Source organism: Haliaeetus leucocephalus, unplaced genomic scaffold, assembly GCF_000737465.1.
Source record: "Haliaeetus leucocephalus isolate CR32 unplaced genomic scaffold, Haliaeetus_leucocephalus-4.0 Scaffold906, whole genome shotgun sequence".
In the NCBI taxonomy this organism is placed as follows: Eukaryota; Metazoa; Chordata; class Aves; order Accipitriformes; family Accipitridae; genus Haliaeetus; species Haliaeetus leucocephalus.
In genome coordinates this window covers 4,607,073-4,630,399 of record NW_010973342.1, presented here as the reverse complement: position 1 = coordinate 4,630,399, position 23,327 = coordinate 4,607,073, and the positions used below count along the sequence as shown (strand labels likewise).

The 23,327-nt window shown below is 37.4% G+C and overlaps 1 protein-coding gene across 7 annotated transcripts in view; it reads left to right on the top strand.

Annotated features, from left to right (window-relative positions):
- The window catches only part of ADD1 (adducin 1 (alpha)), a 46,843-nt gene that overhangs the window by 945 nt on the left and 22,571 nt on the right, over positions 1-23,327 (top strand). For all 7 annotated transcript variants that reach the window (XM_010583524.1, XM_010583525.1, XM_010583526.1 and 4 more), the window contains exons 2-9: positions 11,307-11,521; positions 12,802-12,964; positions 14,679-14,830; positions 18,059-18,139; positions 19,870-20,019; positions 21,235-21,378; positions 21,504-21,602; positions 21,984-22,160. In XM_010583524.1, coding sequence (XP_010581826.1) covers positions 11,327-11,521; positions 12,802-12,964; positions 14,679-14,830; positions 18,059-18,139; positions 19,870-20,019; positions 21,235-21,378; positions 21,504-21,602; positions 21,984-22,160 — 1,161 coding nt within the window. In that variant the 5' untranslated portion in view covers positions 11,307-11,326. The remainder of the gene's footprint in view (positions 1-11,306; positions 11,522-12,801; positions 12,965-14,678; positions 14,831-18,058; positions 18,140-19,869; positions 20,020-21,234; positions 21,379-21,503; positions 21,603-21,983; positions 22,161-23,327) is intronic.

Genomic DNA, 23,327 nt, shown 5'->3' with positions numbered 1-23,327 from the left:
TATTTGAATTTTACATTGTCTTGGCCTCAGATATTTTCTGCACAATTAGAGGATGAAAACGAAAATTAGTGACTTGACTCATTCTTGTGTAGTACTGAGTGGTGTCTGTAGCTGAGTCTCTGCAACATCAGTGATGAAATTTCATGTAACAAGAAAGCAGACTGGAAAAAATACTTGTCACTATAATGTTTTCTGTTCAACAAATGTTGTAGTTTTGTCAATAACGCATAGAGAGATCACCTCTCTAGTGCAACCCTTTTTATTCTACAGGCTGTTAACTTTAAAAGCCATTAACCTAAGCAGTTCAGTTTCAGTGGACTAAACTGAATGCATCGAAGAAGCCAGTGAGACAAGCTAAGTTATTTGGGAACTTGTGTAGTTTTTGTAATTGAAATTTCTCAGGTAGGGTATGCCTGAATGATTTGGATAGGAGATTTGCACTTCATGCTGCAGAAGATCATTAAAAAATAGTAAGAGATACCCTACCTGATCTGAGGGAAAATTTGTCCCAATTGCAAGTCTGATCAGTTTGACCTGAGCACAGGAGAAGGATTAAGGAGGATTTTTGGTACTGTCTCTGAGTACTTCTGCCTTCTGTCTGACATTCAGTCTCCAGCTGTCACCAACCTACCAGCAGAGGAAGGTGCTATTTAGGAAAAAAAAAAAAAAAGTGCTAGAATACTAGAAGTGCTTTGGAAGCTGCAAATAACACGAGCATATTGTGCATGTGGGAACTTATTTTTCCCAAAACGTAAGAAGGATGGGCAGGTTCATAGATTTCAGAAGCAGACGGGACTCTGATCTCAGTACAGACAGATACTAGAAGGTATTCTGGAAACTGGATTAAAACTTGCGTTTTATAAAGATTTTCAAAGCAAAGTTACTGACTCAGTATTGTACATATGCGGTTAGGAAACTTCCATCTCTATTCAAGGGCAAATGTGTCTGGTATTCACTCCCAAGTGCTAAATCTCTCCAAGCTTTTGTTAGCAGGACTGAAAGGCCCTGTCACCTCTATGACCAGTCAATCTTTCTGCTTAACTGAATAGGTCAAGCTACTAATCCTTAAAAGTTGGTTTTCCTACTCTCCGGATCATTTTTGTAGCCCTTCCTTGAACTCTGATATTTCGTGTCTTTTTTTGAAGTGTCTATGTGAGAACCAGAAATAATATTCTAGTAGTGGTTTTTTCAAAGTTAGGGAAGATAATTTTGCTACTTGATATTCCTTGTTTTATTTTATGGTTACAGTAGACCACCTGGCCACAGCATAATCTTTGCAATTACTACATAGTGACCTATGACAGCTCCTGAATGCAATTCTAATCTTGCCTTTCCAGCACTGAGTAATTCTGGCTTAATTTTTGTATCCAGTTCTACTCCTTTGCATTAGCTGTGTTAAATTGAGTTTTGTGATGCTACACTATTAATTATGTAATTCTCTGTGGTTTTTACTTGAGAAGCTTATTTGAATTGGAACTCAGATTTCTGAAATAAAATTGCAGGCAAATCAACTTCTGTGGTATTTGGCATATTTTTATGTGGCAGTGTAATTACGAGTACTCATTTTGGGGGCTCTTTAAGTCCAGGTTCAACATGCAGGTTTCAGTGTCAGTGTTGGTACAACTTCATAAAATAAATTTATCTGAAAACTATGATACTGCTCTGAACCATAACACTGAAGCCCATGTTTTTTTACTAATTGTAAGGAGTTATTTTGAGGGCTAACAGACACCAAAGTAGTAGAAAGGAAAAGTGTCTCCACTGCTATTACCACCTGTGACCATTGGTACTTCTCTGGTAAAGAGGCAGTGGAAAAATATATGATAGTTTGCAGAATTCATACTTCCACGTTGTGCCCAGAGAAATACAAAAGACACTGGTGAAATTCCTGTTTTGTAATTTGCATGCAAATTCTCTGATACACTTGTGAAGCTTTTAGGGTTTCAGCAGAAAAGCTTAAGGTATCTATGGTTTAAGGTACTTATATAGAGAGTTTCTGTTATATGAACAGTGTGACATTTTATGTTACGATTCCTGCTATTCACTTTCCTTAATCTTTCATGAATTTACGTACCGAACATTTCCAGAAGTGCTGTATGAGAAGTGCATGGAACAAGTAGATTATGATACTGAGAGAAGTGAAAGTAAGGTATTTCGATGTTGAGTTAGTAAGTTGGTTTGAAACTGTTAGTCTTCAGCAAATTCTTGGAGGCTAGAAATGGCTGTGCTGTTGTTTCTCATGTAAACTGCTTAGCAGGAGAATTGGAGGAGGAAATAATCTGAAGAGGCAAAGGGAAGTTAAAAGGCTAGGACTGAGAAGAAACTGAGAAGAAACTTGTCAATAGGAGATACGAGTTAACAGTTTCAGGAGTCATTCCCTTTTTAATCTTATTCCTAGTCCCATTTTTAGATTGGGATTCCTTCCCATTGTCAATTAGCTTGGAATGAGCTGTTTGTTGGAAACTTGATCTTTCCAACATAAATGAATAAATCATGTTAGCGAGGTTTTAACATAAAAATGGTACCAATGGTGAGTGTAGACTGCAACCCTACCTTCCAGTGAGGCCAGGCGCTGAGGGGAGGAATAGTGCAGTGTGCTGCCCTGTTCCTCCTTGTGCGTCATGCTCGGCTTCCTGCAGAGTCCTATCTCTGGGACACAATGCTTTTCCAGGTCAGGGAGGGGAGGTGAATGTTTCTAAAAGTTTGATACTCTTGGTCTTTTAAATCTTGTATTAAAAAGGAGGAAGTTACCTTTCTGTATCTTAGCTTCTAGTGTAGTTTTAATGCTGGCTTCTCCCCTCTTCCATTTGCAAGGACTGAATTATGTATTCTGAGCCATATATATTGAAAATTCTGCAGAGTTTAGACAGCTGTATTTGGCCCTCCTTTGGACCCTCTCCAGTCTGTCTGCGTCTTTCTTGAATTGTGGAGACCAGAACAGGACACAGTTGTCCTCCAGGTGTGGCCTGACAAGCGCTTGGTAGATTGGCATGATCACATCTCTTATCTGTGCTAGTAATGTCCCTGCAGATGCAACCCTGGATCCGACTTGCCTTCACGGCTGCAGCGGTGCACTGCTGACTCCTGTTCAGCTTGTTGTCCGCCAGGACCCTTGGGTCCCTTTCAGCAAGGCTGCTCCCCAGCCTGTACCAGGCTCTTTGGTTGGGTCGTCCCAGCCGCAGGACCTTGCCCTTGTCTCTGTTAAACTCCATACTGTTCTTGCTAGCTCACTCTTCCAGCCTGTCCTAGTCTGTCTGTAAGGTGGCTTTCCCTTCTGATGCATCCACCTCACCACCCAGTGTGGTGTCATCAGCAAACTTGGTGATGGTGCTCTCAATCCCATCGTCCGGATCGTTTATGATGGTGTTGAAGAGTGTGGGTCCCACTGTCGATCCCTGGGGAGTTCCCCACTTGTGACAGGCTGCCAGCCTGAGTAAAAACCATTGATCAGTAGCCTCTGAGTGCGGACTGTGAGCCAGCTTCCTGCCCATCTTGCAGACCACCCATCCAATCTGTATCTTGGCAGTTTGTCCAGCAGAAGGCTGTGGGAAGGTATCAGAAGCTTTGCTGACATCCAGGTAAACAATATCCATTGCTCTCCCGATGTTGACAGGAAATGTTATTTTGTTGTAGGTTATCAGGTTAGTCTGGCATGATTTGCCTCTGGTGAATCTGCACTGGCTTTTCCCAGTCACCTGCTTCATTTGGCTTTGGTAAAGCTAGACAACAATTACATTGTTTTACAACCTTACATAGTTATTGCTGTGCTTTACCTGTGGCTCCTTAAATGCTCTCTTAACACAGCAGCCTAGAAAACTTGTTTATTAGTAGGTTTTGATGTTTTGTTTCTTAAGTAACATAATTTCCAAGATGTTGGGGGGGGAGAGGGGTTAATTGTGTTTTTTCTTTTTTCTTTTTTTTTTTCCTTCTGATTTACTGTAGATTATGCTTCCTGTTCTAAATGCAGGATCTTTAATTTTTCTGTACAGTCAGAGGATGCCAATTAAGGAAGGACTTAATATTATAAGTATATGGTCTTAATGAAACATTTTTTTGGTGATCATTGGTTCTTTAAACAAAGAAAATTATAACATTTTTGTCAATCGGAAAGCAATTTGATATTTTATATGGTAAAAGGCCTGTAGCAACTGCTATTTTGACAATTCTGTTACATAGATTCTTGCCCTTCATAAATATTTGGAAATTTAGGTCTAATTTGAAGCAGATTTCTAGCCCTATTATGTTCTTAACAAAGAATCTCTTAAATTTTAAGAGGGGTTTTTTTTAGTGTAAATATTGGAAATAATAAGAAATGTTGATGAGCTTCTATACACAAGTAATACCGTGTCTTAAAAATGTATATAAATGTTTACCCTTTTCTATGGTTTGAGGTCTCAAGTTTACCCAAATAAATTTTTGCCAGTTCTTTATGTAACCTTGTGATCAGTTACAGCCCACTGTGCTACGCCTCTGATTTCAGTGTTTCAGAGAAGGTGAAAAGGAGAAAGAGTTGCTTACAGAGTAGGTGCATTTCAAGTAAGTTTCTGGGACTTGATCTATTTTTTCTTTTCTTTTCCTTGTTGTCTAAAAGAGTTTGTTTCTTGAACTACTGTCATAGATAGTAAGGCATGATATTACAGATATAAAATGCAATACTTTTGGTCAGATAACTTACTGTTGGATTTCTCTAAATTTTTAGAGTCCAGTATTTAACTTGCAGCATCTCTGTTAATAAGCAAGATGATGGTGCCTGCATTCAGTACAAGATAAATAACTGTTCTTGTTCATGAAATAGTCTCTTCCTGTTTGAAAACAAAGAGCAGGGGAAATTCTGAAGATGCATGAGCTAGGAACATTTGCTAAAAAAGAATATATTTGTTCATGATGTTAAGCATGTTGTCTGGTAAGTAGTACAGTCATGATTTACTTTCTTTGTTCTTAGACTTCCTAAGATAGTGCCAGCTTTTCCTTTTTTAAAAGTTCAGTAGGAAACATTTGAAATGGCAAGAACAAATCCAGTCTCATTGGTGCCAAAATGTTCTCACTGATAATGATGGAGATTGTAGGGTAAATCGTAAGTAATTTCCCTATTACAAAGTTATATTGATTTTTTTTTTTTTTTTTTAATGGAGCAAGTTTGGCCAATGTTATTCTAAAGTAAAGGAAAATTGAAAAAAATACAGAAAGTACCAGAATATTGAGTGAATTGGTAACACTGCAAATTTATGAACAGTTTTTTTGCAGAAAATGCAAGTGATAATGAAACCTTATTTTCTGTAGACGGATGTTCTGATTCCTTGCCATCTCCCCACCAACTCAGTTTTCACATGAACTTAGACTGTTTGCAATGGCTCAGTTACCTCTTGGTTTTTTTTGCTGCCCACACTGCTGCACCACGCCAGTGCTGCTCAGCCCTTCCCTTCCTATTTCTCCCTTCTGTCACCTCTTGACTTCCCTGTGCAGTAATTTCAGCTCTGTAGCTTTCCACAGTCCCCTAAGTCTCTTTCCTGGGCCATGAAATTACTCTGTCTTTTCTCTGTTCTTTCCCTGTCCTTTTCTGTTTGCAACCAAAATAGAGCTCCTTTCCCTCCTCCTGCCAGCACACTGCCTGACCTGTCACTTACATGAGCCTTTAGGTAACTTTTAGTCTTCAAAGACTGCTGATTGCACAACAGTAAAGAAAACATGTTACTTTAATTTGTTTTGCTACCCCCTTGTCCCTTCCCCAGTAACTTCTTGTCAAATCTGTTTTCACCCCTGTTAGACTTAGTGGCATATTTCTGGTTTGAGAGAAGATAACTTGTTGAAAGAACTGTCAGAAAAAAAATTGGATACAAAGCAAATTACTATGTTGTTTTAAAAATAGAGCTCAGAAGCTATAAGTTCTGGAAATGGTTACCCTCGATCTTTGTTGCTGGTGTCTGGGATAGTATTGATAGTTGACAAGTGTGCTGCTCATTTACTTTGCAAATTTGACACAAGGTCCCATACAGATGTTTTGCTTGCATGTTACTTTGTACAGAGAAATTGTAAGCCACCAGGAAGAGGGCAGTTTTTTTCATTTTTTTTCTTCTCCGAAATGCCTTGATTTTGTAAGGTCTTGATCACATAACTCTCCTAAACTTAAAAAAGGCCAATCAAAACTGTAGGAGGTTTTTTTGCATGCACTGTCTTGTGAGTTGACAGTGTATTTTACATTTTTTAGAAGTCTTTTAGGTTCCCTTGTCTTCTTGTCACAACCTCCTTCCTGCTTCTTGGAGTGTATTTTTATTCTGAACGGGCCTCAGCAGACTTAAAAGCTGCATTAGTGTGAAGAGGTATGCTCAGTCCTTTGGTGGCAGTGAGCCTTTAGATTAGGTCAAATTCCATCGACTGCAGCCTTAGTAAAAACAAGTTCCTCTGGGTGTGGAGGAGCAAAAAACCCATTACAAGTTACTACAAAACAAAATGAACCTTTAAGTGATTGCAAAAATAATTTCTTCCAAGAAATGTAGTTAGCTGGTCCCTGCTAGTGTACATATTGTGGGACATTTTAAATCTTCTCAAGGTTCCCATAATATTAATGAGATGATTCAGGTGAGAAACACTGAACCTATAAACTACCAGAAGCATAAGTACTTAGATCTGTGCCAACTTTCAGGTATTGAAATGAGTTTAATATTAAAGTTTTAAATGTGTTTATTTACTACAGTGAGATCCCAGCCCTAATCCAATGTTGTTTTTTTTAAATTATTCTATATAGTTTTTAGATTTAAGGGTTGTTTTTTTTTTTTTTAATGCACCCTTAAATTATTGTAGATTCTTACTGGGTGTTATTCACTGTCTTACCTGTTTAAGTTTATTTAACTATATGTGCATCATCTCAGACTGAGTGCTGAGAACATAAGCTGTTTAAAAATTGAGATTTTGATTCTTTCTGGATGTTAATGTGAATGATTCTATGGCATTCCTGTTCTGAAAGTTTCTTCTTTTGTTTAAACTAAACTTTGTAGCACCACTTCCTCTTAGGTGAATCCTGTGATGGAATTAGCTTGGGTTAGGAGAGGATGGGGAAGAAGGGGATTTTCAGAGAGAAAAGTAACCCAAAATATTAATACTAATTTCAGAACGCTTTTTGTAAACATGCTCAGTACCTGTAAATGTGCTATACATTTTATAATTTTTTTGTCAAGAAACCAGTTTTATTTCATGAACAATCTGTTTATAGTACTTGCATACACATGTGCATGCCCTGTGATAAATACAATATGCTGTGAGTTGGCTTGGTAGCTGTCATTTGATGTGGTGGCTTATTGAAATTTCTAGTGTTTATACATACATATGTATTAGAAGAATGGATCTAATTGCGTCACACTATAAGGTGTGATTTGGATTTTATGATTTGGGGGTTGTCCCCCATCCCCCCCCAGTAATAGATGCTGTTCCCTCTGACTGTCTTTTTATATTTGAAAATAGCTGCTTCCAAGAGAAGGGCTTTTTATGGACTTATATTTTCCAGCCACAGCTTTTTCAGTTAAGGGTGTGGCTTTTTCTGATACAGTTGTGTTAGAACAGGCTCTTGCATAAAAACACTTATCATGGGAAAAAGTCCTTTGACATTACAGCTTATCTTACTTGGGCGCTGTAGTACACTACATTGGAAAGGAACTGTCTGTACTGAAGAGTTGTGGGTGTGAAGATGGTCTTAATTTTTTTTTTCACTCGTTGGGCAGCCTGATGTGATTTTCAGTGTGACTTTCCAGTTTATAGAACCATTGGCCGTTCCCCAGTGTGTATTCAGCTTAACTGTTCAGATTCCTTTTATTTATTTATTGGTATACATATTGCTGAAGCTCTTTCTGGAGAGTACATCACGCCTTACTCCCAAAGGGTCTTCCGAGGAAACTCATAAATAAATCTCAATGGCTTGTGCAAAGTGTTGTTAAACACATCTGTTTCTAATTCAAAAATCAATACCTTTATCATCAGTAGCTGACAGCCATTAAAGTAAACAATTACTATTACAGTTATGTTGAAACAGTTAATTACTAGACCTTGGGGGTGAGATGCCATTAATTTTGGGTATCTACAAAACAGAGCTATGAAACTGATATTTAACCTTAGGTATCAAATGATCACTTAATTTTAAACACTGAATTCCCTATTAAATTATTGCCACTGCATAGTGGTGAAGCAGTAATAGCTTCCCAGGACCTTCTTGAATGCCATCTTATACCTGAGTGAAGGAGTAATACAACTTTGGCAAGACATTGTGATTCCATTTTAATGTTGCCTGTGCAGGCTGTTAGGGACCAGCTTCTTTCCAGTGTGAGTAAGAAACAGTGAAGAGAAGTAATTAGGTATGTAATTCATTTGGAAATAGCTTTTGGTACTCTGAAAGTAAGAGGAATTAGTGTGAATAATTAAACTCAAAATCATGTTTGCAGATGTGTGTACACTCTTCTTTAAATAAGACTGCACATACACATATGCACAAGATACAACATTACACTTAAGTATATTCTGGAAATTGAATGCTTCATCAGGCAGGAGTAGGCCATTTGTTCTCTGCTGGTGGCGGTGGCAGTAAGCTCAGACTTGATTGTTTTCCCATGCTTTGCTTTAAAGTAAATACACTTTTGGGGCTACAACTCAACAGAATGCAGTATAAATTCTGAGCTACTTGAGTGGTTCAGTTTGTCTTTATTTGTGGACTTGCCCGTGCACTGTTTCTAAACTCCCTGATTCCTTGCGGTAAGCAGAGGGTGGTGAAATTCAGACTTAGATTGGGCCAAGTGAGCTATTACTGTAAGAGAGTAAGCCATATGTTTGGATCTGCAAACTGTCATTTTTCAACAAAAAGCTGGATGCGGAGGCATTAGGCTAGCTGATAGAGCTCAGAAGAGGGGTTGTGGAAAGTGGTAGCGGGCCTTCAAAAGCATTGTTGAGGTGTGAAATGGCAGATGGTGCAGGCTGGAGGTTGTGAGGAGGAAGGGAGCTTAGAGGGATCTGAAGCTGCCAAAGGAGAGGTGGCTCCTTTGCTATAACATCACTTGCTTAAAACTTTCTAGGTCTAACACCTTAAAAGGTTTTCCATGCAGATAAAAGCATTATTTTTTCTCGCTATACCCTATATTTCTTCCTGGGCGGAGGCAAGGTAGTAATTAAAAGAAGTTATAATAATAAAGATGTGTGTATGTGCTTACTTTAAAGAAAAAAAAAAAAATCCGACCATGACTTTTAAAGCCTAAACTGATTGGTTTAAAATGAAATACTTTAAACAGTGCGGAGGTGTCTGTGTGTGTTTATTTAGCAACTCCGTGGGTGGAAATCACTGAGCATCTAAAACTCGAGTGTCTTAAGTGCCAACATAGATTTTGATAGTAGTATCCTGTTCTGCAGAGTCAAGGAAAATACTTTTTTCTTTTGCTCATTGTGTTCAACTGTCTCAGTTCAGTGATTTGTTCATTCTGAAATAAGAAACCAGTTGAGTTTTGAAACTTGTTTTCTAATATAAGAATTAAAGAGGATGAGATCTGCTAATTCTGAAATTTTGAAGTAGATAATTTTTTTCACCACAATGATTTTAACATAATCTGCATTTCAAAATAATTTATGTAAACTTGCCTTTTCTGTGTGCATCTACATCTGAGGTGGTTTTAGCTAATAAATATGCAAGCAAATTCCTAATCAAATTAAAATCCGCAAGCAAGTACAGTTTAAGACGAGTCACTAAGAAAAATCTAAAAATAGTAAAAGAATAGAGACATATATCAAAATTTACTAGTTATGACATGTAGATTAATCATTACTTAAATAAAGATATGTACAATCTTTCCTACTGCATAGCAAGAAGAATTGCAATGACTTGATAATATCAGCAGATTTTAATGGTACTAATCCTTGCAAAACTAAAGATGCGTAATGAAATTGACTGTTTAAATCAGTGTTCTCCTTGCTGTGTGAACCCCGAATCCAAATCAGCATTATTGAAATTAGTCTTTTTCACCGTACTGGGACAGGGAGCCAGATTCTGCTACTTTATTCTCTTTATCTGTTCTTCCACCTCCAGGAAAAGACCTGCTAGCTTTTCTTGGCTCATTTTCTTAGTAAAGTTGCTAAATGTCATGATGGCAAGGAATTTCAACCTTGCATATTTGGTGTATAATGTAAATAATTGCAGTTTGCTGAACTAGCAAGCCATTCAGAGTTAAATATTCTTATTACAGTTCAGTGAAATACAGTTTGTGTCGGTGCCATTTTGTTTAATCGTGTACAATATGCAAAAAAAAAAATCTTTTCTGAAAGAGCTTTATTTTAATTTGATATGTCAGATGATCAGGATTCAGAAGTTTAAGTCTCCAGGTGTTGCAAGGGTGGCTTTATTGAACTGGTTGCTTGTCAGTAGAAGGCTTCAAAAAATCTTCTAAAAAGGGTTTTGGAATGAAGGTTATAATAATGTGCCCAAAAAACTAGGGTCATGTTACGCAAAGGGATTCTTCTGAGTGAAAGGATGTGTGTATGAGCAATGCCAGCGGGGTTTTCAGCCTTTCTAGTAGATACATGCAATTGCTGATTACAACATGTAAAACTGAAATGAACCCTAGCCAGTGGGTGGGGGTTGTCTTAGTGTGTGTGCTTTCCAGATTCCAAAAACCACATGCTAATCTAGTGATGTGCATGCCATTGAATGAACCTAAAATAAATACATTTGTGAAGAGTACGCCTCAGGTTGCAGAGTCAGTATTTCTGTGTTTGTCTCCAGAAACATGTTAGTAATCTGAGCATGTTTTGGTGGGGTTGATTCTTCATATTAATGAACATGTGTAATGTCTTATTTTCCGTAATGATTTAAATTCTGATTTATGCAATATTGTTTTCATTGTGTCTGCTTAAACTTTAAGTAAAAAAAAACCAAAAAACAAAACCAAGGAGTTTAGACCTCATGTGTCTTGAACTTCTCTGTCATTGTCTGTGAGAAGGTTTGAAGGACTCTGGTGCTTCCGAAAATCAAGCTGTGTAGACAGCTTAAAGAACTGGAGGTACTTTAAATGGGAACTCTTTTATTAGTTTTGTGTAGCATGTACGTATGTAGCATATTTGACTTTTCATATATGTTAACCTACTTTTCTAATCATGTATTTTAAAATCTTTCTTTCTCCTCTAGAATATTGCTATCCAATTTCACAAACATGGTTTCTGTGTTTGGGAAGCCATGCTAATTTTAGGTGGATTTTACCTGTTACTCTGAAACAAGAAACATGTACAAAGTTCTTAATTATTTCCTTGCTTGATTTATTTATTCCTCTTCTCTGTCCCCTCTTTGTAGGTTCCTTAAAACTGTGCTATGAATGGTGATTCTGGTGTGGGGGTGGTGACTTCACCACCTCCAACAACAGCCCCTCATAAAGAGAGGTATTTTGATCGAGTTGATGAAAATAATCCAGATTATTTGAGAGAGAGGAATATGGCACCTGACCTTCGCCAGGATTTTAACATGATGGAACAGAAGAAGAGAGTCTCCATGATTCTTCAAAGCCCAGTAAGAAAAGAAAATGCTCCACCTTTAAAGTGATAAATTTATTATCTCTATTTTTAATATCCCTATGGAATTGGAGAATTTTGTGGTATCCTAGATCCATTTGATCTTTCTTCTGGTTGGCCTTTCTTCTGAAGTATTCTAATTGTAGCCTAATTTTTCCTCACATTATCTGGTTGAATTTTTATTGTCTACTCATGAAGCAGCTCCTCAGTCTTGCTTTCAGAATTCTCTGTGTAATCATAAATTTTTTTTCATATTTTCCATCTAGTCTGGGTCAGACATTTTTTCACTTGTTTCATATTTTCAGTTATTCATTTAAACATATAAATTAAGTAACACTTCAAAGAGGAGCTTATACAAGGCAGGTCTGTCCTGTGCTTAATTTTCATACATGATTCTGACGTGAAATATTTTTATATATCTCTTTCTGAATGCTGCACAATAATAAACTATGAATGATTGACATTTAATATTAAAGATATTTCCCTCAGGGAGAGAGTACACAAAACAACATTTATCTCATAACATTTTTTTCCTTTTGTAATAACTGATGGTTGACTTTAGATACAAAACATTTCATGACAGAACTTCATTAAAAATAGGGATGTATTGGTATATTTACAGTTTTTCCACGTGAAATCAACCCATTTTATTTAGATTCACTTAATGATTGGAATACTTCTCTTTCAGTACAAATTCCAGTGTTCTTGTCAAAAGCACCAGCTACTAACAGTAGTAAAAAATACTGTTTTCTTCCTTTCAAAGTTAAAGCCAAAAAAACCCCATTACCAAAACAAAAAGTAAAAAAAAAAACAACCAGGAGAAAAGTAACAACCCCTTGTTTAAACATACTTTAAAAATTTAATAGCTATTCCTTCCTGTGTTCCTGGATTCCTTCTTGGCTCTCAGTTCCCTGTAAGCCACACTTACAACTTTCCTTCTCTTTTCTGGTTCTGCTACTTTTCTTTTCATGTTTTGTGTTCAAGTCAATTGTACGTACTGCTCCTTCTTCCAGAAATCCATGTTAGTAGGTTCAATGAGTTTTGGTGTTACTTGGAGAGAATGCTGGAATTTCCATTCACAAAAAAGTAAGTGACTCATATCCTTGGAGCTCGAGAGAGCAACATTTTCAAGTAACAGTGTGCACCCAGTAATTCTGCCCTGAGCTGGTTTTCAGAGGAGGTATAGGATGTTTCCATCTAAGTGCTAAAAAGAAGCTGTGTGTGAAAGGTTGACGTTCATTTGAACATGCTTTACAGTATGCAATGTCCTGTTGCTAGGCTTTTTGTGAAGAACTGGAATCTATGATCCAGGAACAATTTAAGAAGGGGAAGAACCCAACAGGTTTATTGGCTTTACAGCAGATTGCGGATTTCATGACAACAAATGTACCAAATGTCTACCCTGCAGCACCACAAGGCGGAATGGCTGCATTAAACATGAGTGAGTGCACCTTAATTTATAATAGTTGAATTTTTTTTTTTTTAAAGCTTAAAATGAAGACTGTGTGAATAAGTGCTGTGAAGTTCAAATGCTATACTGTTCTGCTCACAGGAACATGGCAAACATAAAATGAATTGATTAGTTTCTAAATGCCACAGTGATATGCAATGTGATTCGTGTATATAATTTAAATCAAAAGCTATTTCAAGTGTGGTATTGTTGTGGTTTAGCCCCAGCCAGCAACTAAGCACCTCGCAGCTGCTCGCTTGCTTCCCCTCCAGCCAGTGGGATGGGGGAGAGAACTGGGGGGGAAAAAAAGTAAAACTCAAGGATTGAGATAAGAACAGTTTAATAGGACAGAAAGGAAAAAAATAATAATGATAATAACAATAATAAAATGACAATAATAATAAAAGGATTGGAGTATACGAAACAAGTGATGCACAGTGCAGTTGCTCACCACTCACCGACCGATGCCCAGTTAGTTCCCAAGCAGTGATCCGCCCCTCCCTAGCCAACTCCCCCCAGTTTATATACTGGGCATGACGTCGCATGGTATGGAATACCCCTTTGGGCAGTTTGGGTCAGCTGTCCTGGCTGTGTCCCCTCCCAACTTCTTGTGCCCCTCCAGCCTTCTTGCTGGCTGGGCATCAGAAGCTGAAAAATCCTTGACTTAGTCTGAACATTACTTAGTAACAACTAAAAACATCAGTGTGTTATCAACATTCTTCTCACAGTGAACCCAAAACATAGCACTATACCAGCTACTAGGAAGACAATTAACTCTATCCCAGTCAAAACCAGGCCAGGTATCTTAACTGAAAAATAAGCCTGGTAAGTCAGCACTAGTGAAAAATGTAAAGATTTAAATATTACTAGTGTTTACCACATGGATTGTCTGCAGGAAGATGAAATGTTCATTAGTAGTCTAGTAACAGCGAAGGTCTTTAGAAACTAATTATTTTTGCCATTGAAATACTGTTTGCAGCTTTCTCCTGTGAGTGAAGCTATAGATAAGAAACATCAGCAAGCAAAACGAAGAAGGAAAACAAAAACCAAAATGTTTGAATGCATGTACACACAGGTTTTGTGTTAAGATAATATAAATCCTTGCCTGTGCTCCAAAACAAATCTATAGTTTAGACTGTAGCATGGCCTGGTTCTGCTTTATCACAGTTACTTTTAACCACATTTCTAATCACACTAACTAGAACTACAGTGTTTGTAATTATTTACCGTAATCCTCCTCTCTCTAGCTTGTACTTAATTTTTCCTAATTAAATGAACCCGTGTGCATCTTTTTATATTCCTCCTTTTCAGGAATACCAAATCGCGTATCTCAAAAAAGTGGAATATTTGGGGTTACATTTTTCTGTTAACAATGAATTTGTATTTTACAGATAATCATTAGTTTGAGAGAGAAAAGAAAATACTTTGCTAAGGGACACACTGTCACCTTAGCACTTACGAATATTAAGGAAGGAAACGAGTGCTGAGTCTACCAAAGATAAATAATGTTGTCTAAGACTGTCATGGTATTTGTGTAATATAAATTATGACATTACAGTAATTAAAGTTTGTTATCCATTTCTTAGGTTAATATGTTGATATAAACTAGTAAGAACAATGACTATAATAGTGGTGCGTGTTGTTAGGTTTTAACTGATGTTGAACACAACCCCCCTTGTGTTTTTTTACCCCTTCTCCTTTTCAGGTCTTGGCATGGTGACACCCGTGAATGATCTGAGAGGATCAGATTCCATTGCTTATGAAAAAGGGGAGAAGTTGTTACGATGTAAATTGGCAGCTTTCTACAGATTAGCAGATCTCTTTGGCTGGTCTCAGCTTATTTACAATCATATAACAGTGAGTATTGAATCAATGGATAACTGAACCAATTGTTTTAACATACAAGAGGATTGCTTCCCTCCCTCATCTGTCATTTTCTCTTTGTGTGGAAGAGGAGCAAAGTGGTTCTGAAAGCAGTATAACAGTGAAGAGATTTGTCATTGCATCTCAAGAATAAGAACTGGAACAGCTTGGATGTCAGCTACCATAGCCTGAATAGAGTCTTAAGAGAGTGTACATGAAAGTTCTTATGATGAAATTAAGATTCCTGAAAGACTCAGTCTTTTAGTATCTTAAATGCTTTAAATAATTGTATGTATTATTCTGCAATTTCATGTCTTAGTTTTCTTGCTAAGTACTAAAATATCTTCGAATTAGTCATTCAGATGAATTTTTTAATTCAAGGTACCAATCTTTTTGAAAAAGAAGCCATAGGATTTCTGAACATGAGTGAACTACTTAGCTTAATGCAGCGTGCCAACAATTTTCCTTGTGACTGAGTAATTGCTGGCATCCATAAAAATAATGACATGGAGGTCAAATCAAGGAGGTTTTATATGCCAGAAGAATGATCAACATGAGTCTCATGAGTAAAGTCACAGCTGTGGTGTGCAACCCAGTCAATTGTTTTCCTGACAGAGCTGAATTGTTTTTTTTCTACATAGTAGAGGTTGTCCTTTATGTATTTTCAGTTATTCTAGTTGCAGTCTGAATGAAATATGGTAATTTTATTATTACTGCTTTTTGAGATTTAAAGGTATATTATTTGTGAACTGATGAAGATGATAAATGATATCAGTAGGCATAGGATCAAGGCAATGTTGGTTAGGTTGTTTCGTTCCTTTAGTATGGGAACATATCCAGCATTATGGTTCTTGTAAACATCTCTGTGCCGCCCATGATTTTTCATATGTGACAGGAGAATTGATTTTGTAAAAGGGACATTAATGCAATAAAAAGATTATTAGATAAGTAGGTTTGTAGATGGCTTTTTAGTGTAAAGTTCAGCCCTGGGAATGCTTAAGCATTTAGATAGAAAGATAAATGTAATGAAGAGCGGCGTGCCTAGGGAATTGGTTAAGGCAAGGGCACATGATTGGGGTGGAATGCCTCAAGTTTGGTTTCTTTTGATGGCAGGGGAAGCACAGGAAGGTTAGATAATGGTGATACCAGTTGGGGTGGAAGACAGTCAAAGCACTTAGAGTATGAGATTCTGCAAGTATTTTAGACAGTTTTGAAGGGCAAAGTGGTACTGGAAAGCTCTTGGTTAATGGTTTGTCAGCAGCAATCACAAGTCATAATTCACCTGTCTTTTACAAATGCTTCCAGTTAATAGCATTCTGAAAGGTGACTAGTAGATATAATTTATCTTCAGAAGCTGATCTAGAACAAGGTTGTTATATTTACAAAGTAGTCTTGTCTTTGTTCCATATACCCATACATTAAGTAGTAGTGTGGTAGTAAGGCACTCCTTTGGAATGTGGTGAATGCCTATTGCTTCATGCAGAGCTGGAGTTTGACTCCAGGTTTTCAGTTTTTTGTGAGTGGATGCTCTAATTACTAGGTGATTACATTCACGTTAAAAGCTGCCAGTGCACTTCTTAAGTAAGAGAAAATATACAACAGCCTACTGTGAGGGGCATAAGCCTGTGTGTTAGAGGAGAAAGGAATTGTGAGGATATGAGAGTATATGCCAATCTGGGCATATCAAGGAGCTGGGTGGAGTGTCTTTGCTTTTCTGGATCCTTATCAATCACTGACAGCTGCTGTGTGTAGAATTGTTCAGACTGGTGCAGTCCTGACACAGAAGCAGAATTACAGAGCGTCAAGAGCTTTCATGTCAAGTACAGTAATGTGGAGTAAACTTGGGTGCCTCCAGGGTTAGGCAGAATTTGAGATTACAGATTTACAGAAGGTATACATCATTCACCAAGTCTTGGTTTGCTTTGAGGGCACGAGCTGTTGGATCTAATCCTAAAGTAAGGCGGTTTATGAGTCTTGCTGCTTGTTTATCTTACATTTGACCTTTCTTATTAGCTTTTGGGGCATTTTGACTAATACCTGTTCTTGGGTTTGCATAAATAAGTGAAAGATTTTGTAGATCGTGTACACTTTTGTAATGGAGAACTATTTTGGTGATTCATAAAAGTGCAGGTTAACTTCAACTAACTGGTTCAGTTCAAGGCTCTTGTGCTATAGCATGTTACCAGCTGGTTGTAAATGAAGCCAGATTTGTGCTAGAAGCTTTTGGATGACTGATCAACTACTTATTTCAGAAATTTTTTTTTCCTTGCAGTAGAACTATATCAAAGCACACATGTATTTAATGTTACAAGTAGTGGAAGACATGAGGGAGCATAAAGTAGCTGCATCTCAGGGAAATGCAGAATTCATAAATAAATAAAGAAATAAAATTTTTAAATTATTTATAAAAAAAAAAAAAATCAAAAAACCCAAACACAAAACCTGGGTAGACTCATAGCAAAATAGGGAGTTGTCTTGCCTGTCTAGTAGAACATTTAAAGCCTTTTAATTCTCCATTGAAAGACACCTAAAATACCTAGCTGTCCTGTATTTTTTGTTGTACAGGCTTTTAACAGATGCATCCCAAGATGTGAATGGTTTGAAGTCAGAATTATTTTTGTATTATAAACTCCTGATTGTGTGAATTAGACAAAAGAGCAAAAACATAAGTGAGGGTCAAGATACTTGGCAGAAAACCTGCCAAGGATGCTGTACTGCTCACAGATGTCTCACAGGCACCAGCATCAGTGATAAAACCCTTCTCAGCATCAAGGTGTTTTAGATCTGTGGGCCAAATTCTTGTGTTTTCTCACACACTTCTATTTCATACCTTCTGTTTTACTAGGATAGAAATACAGTTGCAGTATAAACTCATTCTTCTAAAAAAAATGGTAACTTTTTATTTTCCCATTTCTCTCAGTATCATTCCTTTTATCCACAGTAGTTGAGTTGTCATTACCATAGGATCTAAGGACTTATTACCTTCCACCAATCTGAAGGACCCTGATACGTATCTGCCATCTGGTTTTGTTCAACACGAGTTAATTAACTGTTCTGTATGTTGATTATCTGTTACAGCATACATGAAAGTCATATTGCATGTGTTGTAGGCATACTTGCCCTGTCCACACTCAGGAGGTGAAAGTAACTGTCATGTTTTTGGGCCGCCTTTATGCTTTACTTAAATATTCTTAGTAACTTTTACTCTTGTTTTATCCTTAGGCCAGAGTAAATTCTGAGCAGGAGCACTTCCTCATTGTACCTTTTGGACTCCTCTATAGTGAAGTTACTGCATCTAGTCTGGTAAGCAATTGCTATTTTTCATAGCTGTAAAATATGAATAGCTGAATCTGCTCTGTATATCTGTCACTGTTTAAATTCTATCCTAGGGAATATTTTACTCTGTCTTACATGTTTAGAATAGTTTCATTCAACAGGGTTGTTTTTGGTACAGCTGAGGTATCTCTGAGAGCGATTTCTTTGCACATGTTCACCACCAGGTGTCCTCCAGTTGGTCTAGTTGTAAAGAGGAGCCAGGTCATTTGGATAGATACGTCACACCCTAGAAAGCTGCTGGCTGTTGAGTCAGGCTTGTTGAGGGAAACAGTATGTGTTTCAGACATAAATGATGCAAACCACTTACAATTTCAAGACGTGGTGTCAGGTGCCTAATTTAGTTACCATCGTTTAATGATGTAAGTAGCTGAGAGTATAGATAGATTATGTTTTAGGGATCTAATGGTTGCAGCTGAAGACACAACTCTCTTGACTGTTAGCTGGTGGGAAGCATTTTGTGAGCATTTATTTTCAGTCTAGTCGACACTGCTGCTGAAGGCAACTTGAGTTAATGTGGTTGACTCTCTTGTGTTGAAACAAAATAGAAACTTGCACACTATTCTTTCTACCTGGCTACTGTAAGGTGAGTAACCTCTAGCAGAGAAGTGAGGCAAGTATGTGCAGCGTAGTAACATTTCAAACTTGACACCTTAAGGTCCCAATACTCTCCCTCAGCTATCTGTAAAGTTGGCTCTTTCTTACATAACTCCACCTTAACCATCCATGAAATTTTAATTGAAAAAGCTATAGGAAAAGGAATGGAGAAAACAGAGACCTGCCCTTTCTTGCCACTACAAGATTTTTAGAAGAGGGTAAGGGCCATGCTGTGGGGGTATTTTGTGTGTTTTGCACTTTTTGAAAGGTGTTCTGATTTTATCTCTATATCAGGAATGTAAGTACCTTGAGAATTAAGGTTGCATGAAAGTAGCAAAATGTACATATGGTGGAGAGCATGTTCACACAGAACATAGCTAGCAGCAGGATTTAATAAGAGAGACTACAGTGATAAGGCACATAGCTTAGCCAAATGAGCATGCTGACCAGCAGCCTGCTTACACGACTGCTCCTTCATCGCCCTTTTCTCTTCATTTCTCCCATGCTTGTTCTTCCCTTCTCCGCTTTGAAACTCCATTTTCTCCAATCTTGTTGTCTCCCAAATAAACAACCCATGCATAATTACTTTTTCCCTTTTATTCCAGTTTTGCTATGTCCATATCCAAATTTGGTATTATAACATTATTACCTGGGCAATCTCAGCCTTACATAGTATCAATGGTATGGTTACCTAGGTGCTGGCCTTTCAAGAACCTACTCCCCAAAAGGTCCCAATACTCCTCTTCAGGTATCTGTAAAGTTTGCAAGTTTCTTATATAACTCCACTGTAACTCTCTGTGAAATGCAGCCATTTGTCACAGTGCTGTCTGTAACTTTTGTTAGCTTCTTGCACTGTTACCTGTTACATGCAGCAGTTTCTCATGTCATATCCAATGGTTTCTGATGTCCTTTTTAGTTAGCTTAATCTCAAGCTAGGGCCCTGGTCATTATCCTACCTACAGCCTTATTGTGCACATTTTGACACTTGTTAAAATAAAATGCTGAAAGAAATATGGGTTTAGAGTTTCAGTGGTAGATGCTGAATTAAATCAGATTTTTGGCAGTCTTGATTCATTTATGAAATTAATTCTTTTCATTCCCAGGTTAAAATCAATATTCAGGGAGATGTAGTTGATCGTGGAAGCACTAATTTGGGAGTAAACCAAGCTGGTTTTACTTTGCACTCTGCAATTTACGCAGCTCGACCTGATGTTAAATGCATTGTTCATATTCATACACCAGCAGGGGCAGCGGTAAGCACAGCTTTTCATTTGTCGTCTGTCCTGTTCTCCCCCCCTGCCCAAACTGGAAAATAGGTGGATCCCCCTTAAATCAGATTTGCTTTCTTTTTGAAGAGCAGAAAGCCTTTAAGTCTGCCTTCAAATATGTGATTCTGTTTGAATCAATCATATCCTCCTTATTTGGTTGTTACATGAGTGGTCAGACAGTAAATTGAGCTCTGTAATTGGAAGATACATATTTTATATTTGTGTGGCCTATACCACAAAAGACCATACCTTTTGACAGTGAGTCATAAGAGCTACAGCGTATTTTGTTGGTTTTGTAAAGCAAATATATCAAGGTTTTCTTAAATATTTGAAACTTTTCCATTGCCTCTCATTAGAACAGCTGGTTACAAGTGAGTTTTACCTCTTTGGAATTTTTTGAGAATCATCTGGTAACTCTATTTCAAAGTTCACATTCTGTTTGTTTGGGTTTTTTTAACTGATTAACAGCAGTGATACAACCATTTTAAGGATAATTGATCAGATTCCTAAAATGGTGAATTCTAGAGTAGTCTTTAAAAATGTTCCTTAACTTTACCCGCAACATTGCGGAATTACTTGTGTCAAAATTCATTACTAGATTTCTTCTTTTGGGGGGGACGGGGAGGGGGAGAATCACTGAGTGGATTAAAAGGAATGAAGGATGCAGCTGATTTTGATGTTTGGTTTTGGTGTTTTGTTTTGTTTTTTTTTTTCCTGAGTCTTTTCATATTGGTGTTGGTGTTGTATAAAAGCAGCCATACTGAGTCAGACCCAAGATCAATGTGACTTCTGTATCCAATCGAAAAGTTGTGAAAAATAGCAGCTTTAGGGATGGAGTATACGACCACTATGTATGTGCCTATACAGACACATACATATAAAAATATATTTTCTATTATAATTCTCATCATTATAAGATTATTCACAATGAGGTTGGTGAAACAGTGGAACATGTTGCCCAGAGAGGTGGTAGATGCCCCATCCCTGGAAACATTCAAGGTCAGGTTGGACGGGGCTCTGAGCAGCCTGATCTAGTTGAAGATGTTGCTGCCCATGGCAGGGGGGGTGGACTAGCTGACCTTTAAAGGTCCCTTCCAACCCAAACTATTCTGTGATTCTATTATTATATTTTCTTTCTTTTTTTCCTTTCCTTTTTTTTCTGTTGCAAGAAATTAAGCTGGTTGTTTTAATATTTCTCAGGTTTCTGCAATGAAGTGTGGTCTCTTGCCAATTTCACCTGAAGCACTTTCTCTAGGGGAAGTAGCTTATCATGACTACCATGGTATTTTAGTGGATGATGAAGAAAAGGTGGTTATTCAGAAAAATTTGGGGCCTAAAAGCAAGGTCAGTATTTACACCTAGAATTAAAGAAAAGTATGTGTGGGGGGGTGGGGGAGGTATGCTCTTTAATCAAGAGCAAGAAAATACTTGCCTTACTGCTGTTAACTTTATTTGCAATGTCTCTCTAGGTCCTTATTCTCAGAAACCATGGCTTAGTATCAGTTGGAGAGACTGTCGAGGAGGCTTTCTACTATATTCATAATCTAGTGCTTGCCTGTGAGATTCAAGTAAGAATTTTAGTATGTTATATAATAATACAGTCTGCTTTATTAACCTTCAAACAGATTAATAGTTGTGCAATTCACTGGTTAAACTCTTGATCTAAACTAACATGTTGATTTGGAAATCATTATATTATGCGAGGACATCCAAAACATTGGTTTAACCAGCAATATTGAAATACTGTATTGGAACCATTGATTTGATATATGCTGCCTATTAAAACAGGTATTTCCAAAGCCTTAAGATAACTTCTATACAAGTGTGTTAATTTATTTACCTTTAAAATTAAGTAGATCTCTTCTGTTTTTTCTGATGTCAATTTTGGGGGCTTTTTTGGTTGTTTCCCCCTCAAAAAGAAACCTAAAGATGACTTTACTGTTTTTAAGGTACGTACCCTGGCCAGTGCAGGTGGACCTGACAATTTAGTGCTTTTAGATCCTGGAAAGTATAAAGCCAAGTCTCGTTCCCCTGAGTCTCCAGCAGGTGAGGGTACTGTATCCCATCCAAAATGGCAGATTGGCGAACAGGAATTTGAAGCTCTTATGCGAATGCTTGATAATCTGGTAAGGCAGGCGTTTTTGTCTAATTATTTCATATGATAATGTATGAATTACTTTAAAAGCTGCAATAAGGAACGTTAGTAAAGAATGGGCTGTGTGCAGTTAGGATAGTTTATACAGCCTCAACCTGTTCTTCTCCAAAGATTAAGTGCCCTCAGAGGAGGAGACAACATGAAAAGCGTCACAGAATGCTTCAGGTGTCCTTTGTGCAGACAGCAGATATACTTTGGTATTCATAATCTGGTAGTTATCGGTGAGATCAGAGGGGAGCCTTGTGTGATTTGGCACTTCTGAATCAGAGTACTGTGGTGCTTGCTACTCCTTAGTCTGTGTCCTCCCTTCTGTTCCCATCCTCTCCCAAAATGTGTAAAACAGTGTTAATGTTTTATCAGGTGCAGGGTCCAGCATAATTTGACTTTGTAAGACTCTACTAGAAACTAGAAGAGCTCAAAAGGCCGACTTCAAATAAATAAATAAAAGTCTTCAGTTAAAATGGTTTCAGTAAAATTCCATCTGTAATGAATGACCAGCTACCAACATTTTTTGTCCAGCTTTAATGGGAAAGGTGATAGCTTTCCTTTCAGAAGGCTCCAAGTGGTGTCTGTAGACAATGGTAGTGAACATATAAAGAAATATGGTCACTGTAATAATCAGACATAGTGTTCTGATTTGTGATTTAATTAATCTTTTTCCTTTGTAGACTTAACTGTGGTCTTCATGGTCATATGATGCATATGTCCCTGACAGGATCCTTTTAAGATGATATCTTAAAACACTATCCACCACATCTACTATGTAGTAAATAAATAGGGTTTTTTTCCTCTTAGATCAGTGTACTCTCTGCAGTATGGAAAAAAAAAAAATTCAGGCTACTTCATTAGTAATTTGAATATCTAATGTTTTCATATCAGACAAAGTGATCAGCCTTAAGTCCATAGAAAAATTCTCATTGATTTTAGTGAGCAATGAGACTATTAATGTAGTTGGCTGTGGACAGCGGACTCCCTGTATCACTGACTGGTACCTTTGGTAGGTTCAGTTGGATTTCAGTTTCTCTAGGGAATATCAGTTTTATGTTTCTTACTGGAAACAGGAAGCAGGATCACAAAGGAAATAGCATTGTACGCACTAGGAATGTAGGAATAGAAAGGAGCCTTCAGTTGTGTAGTG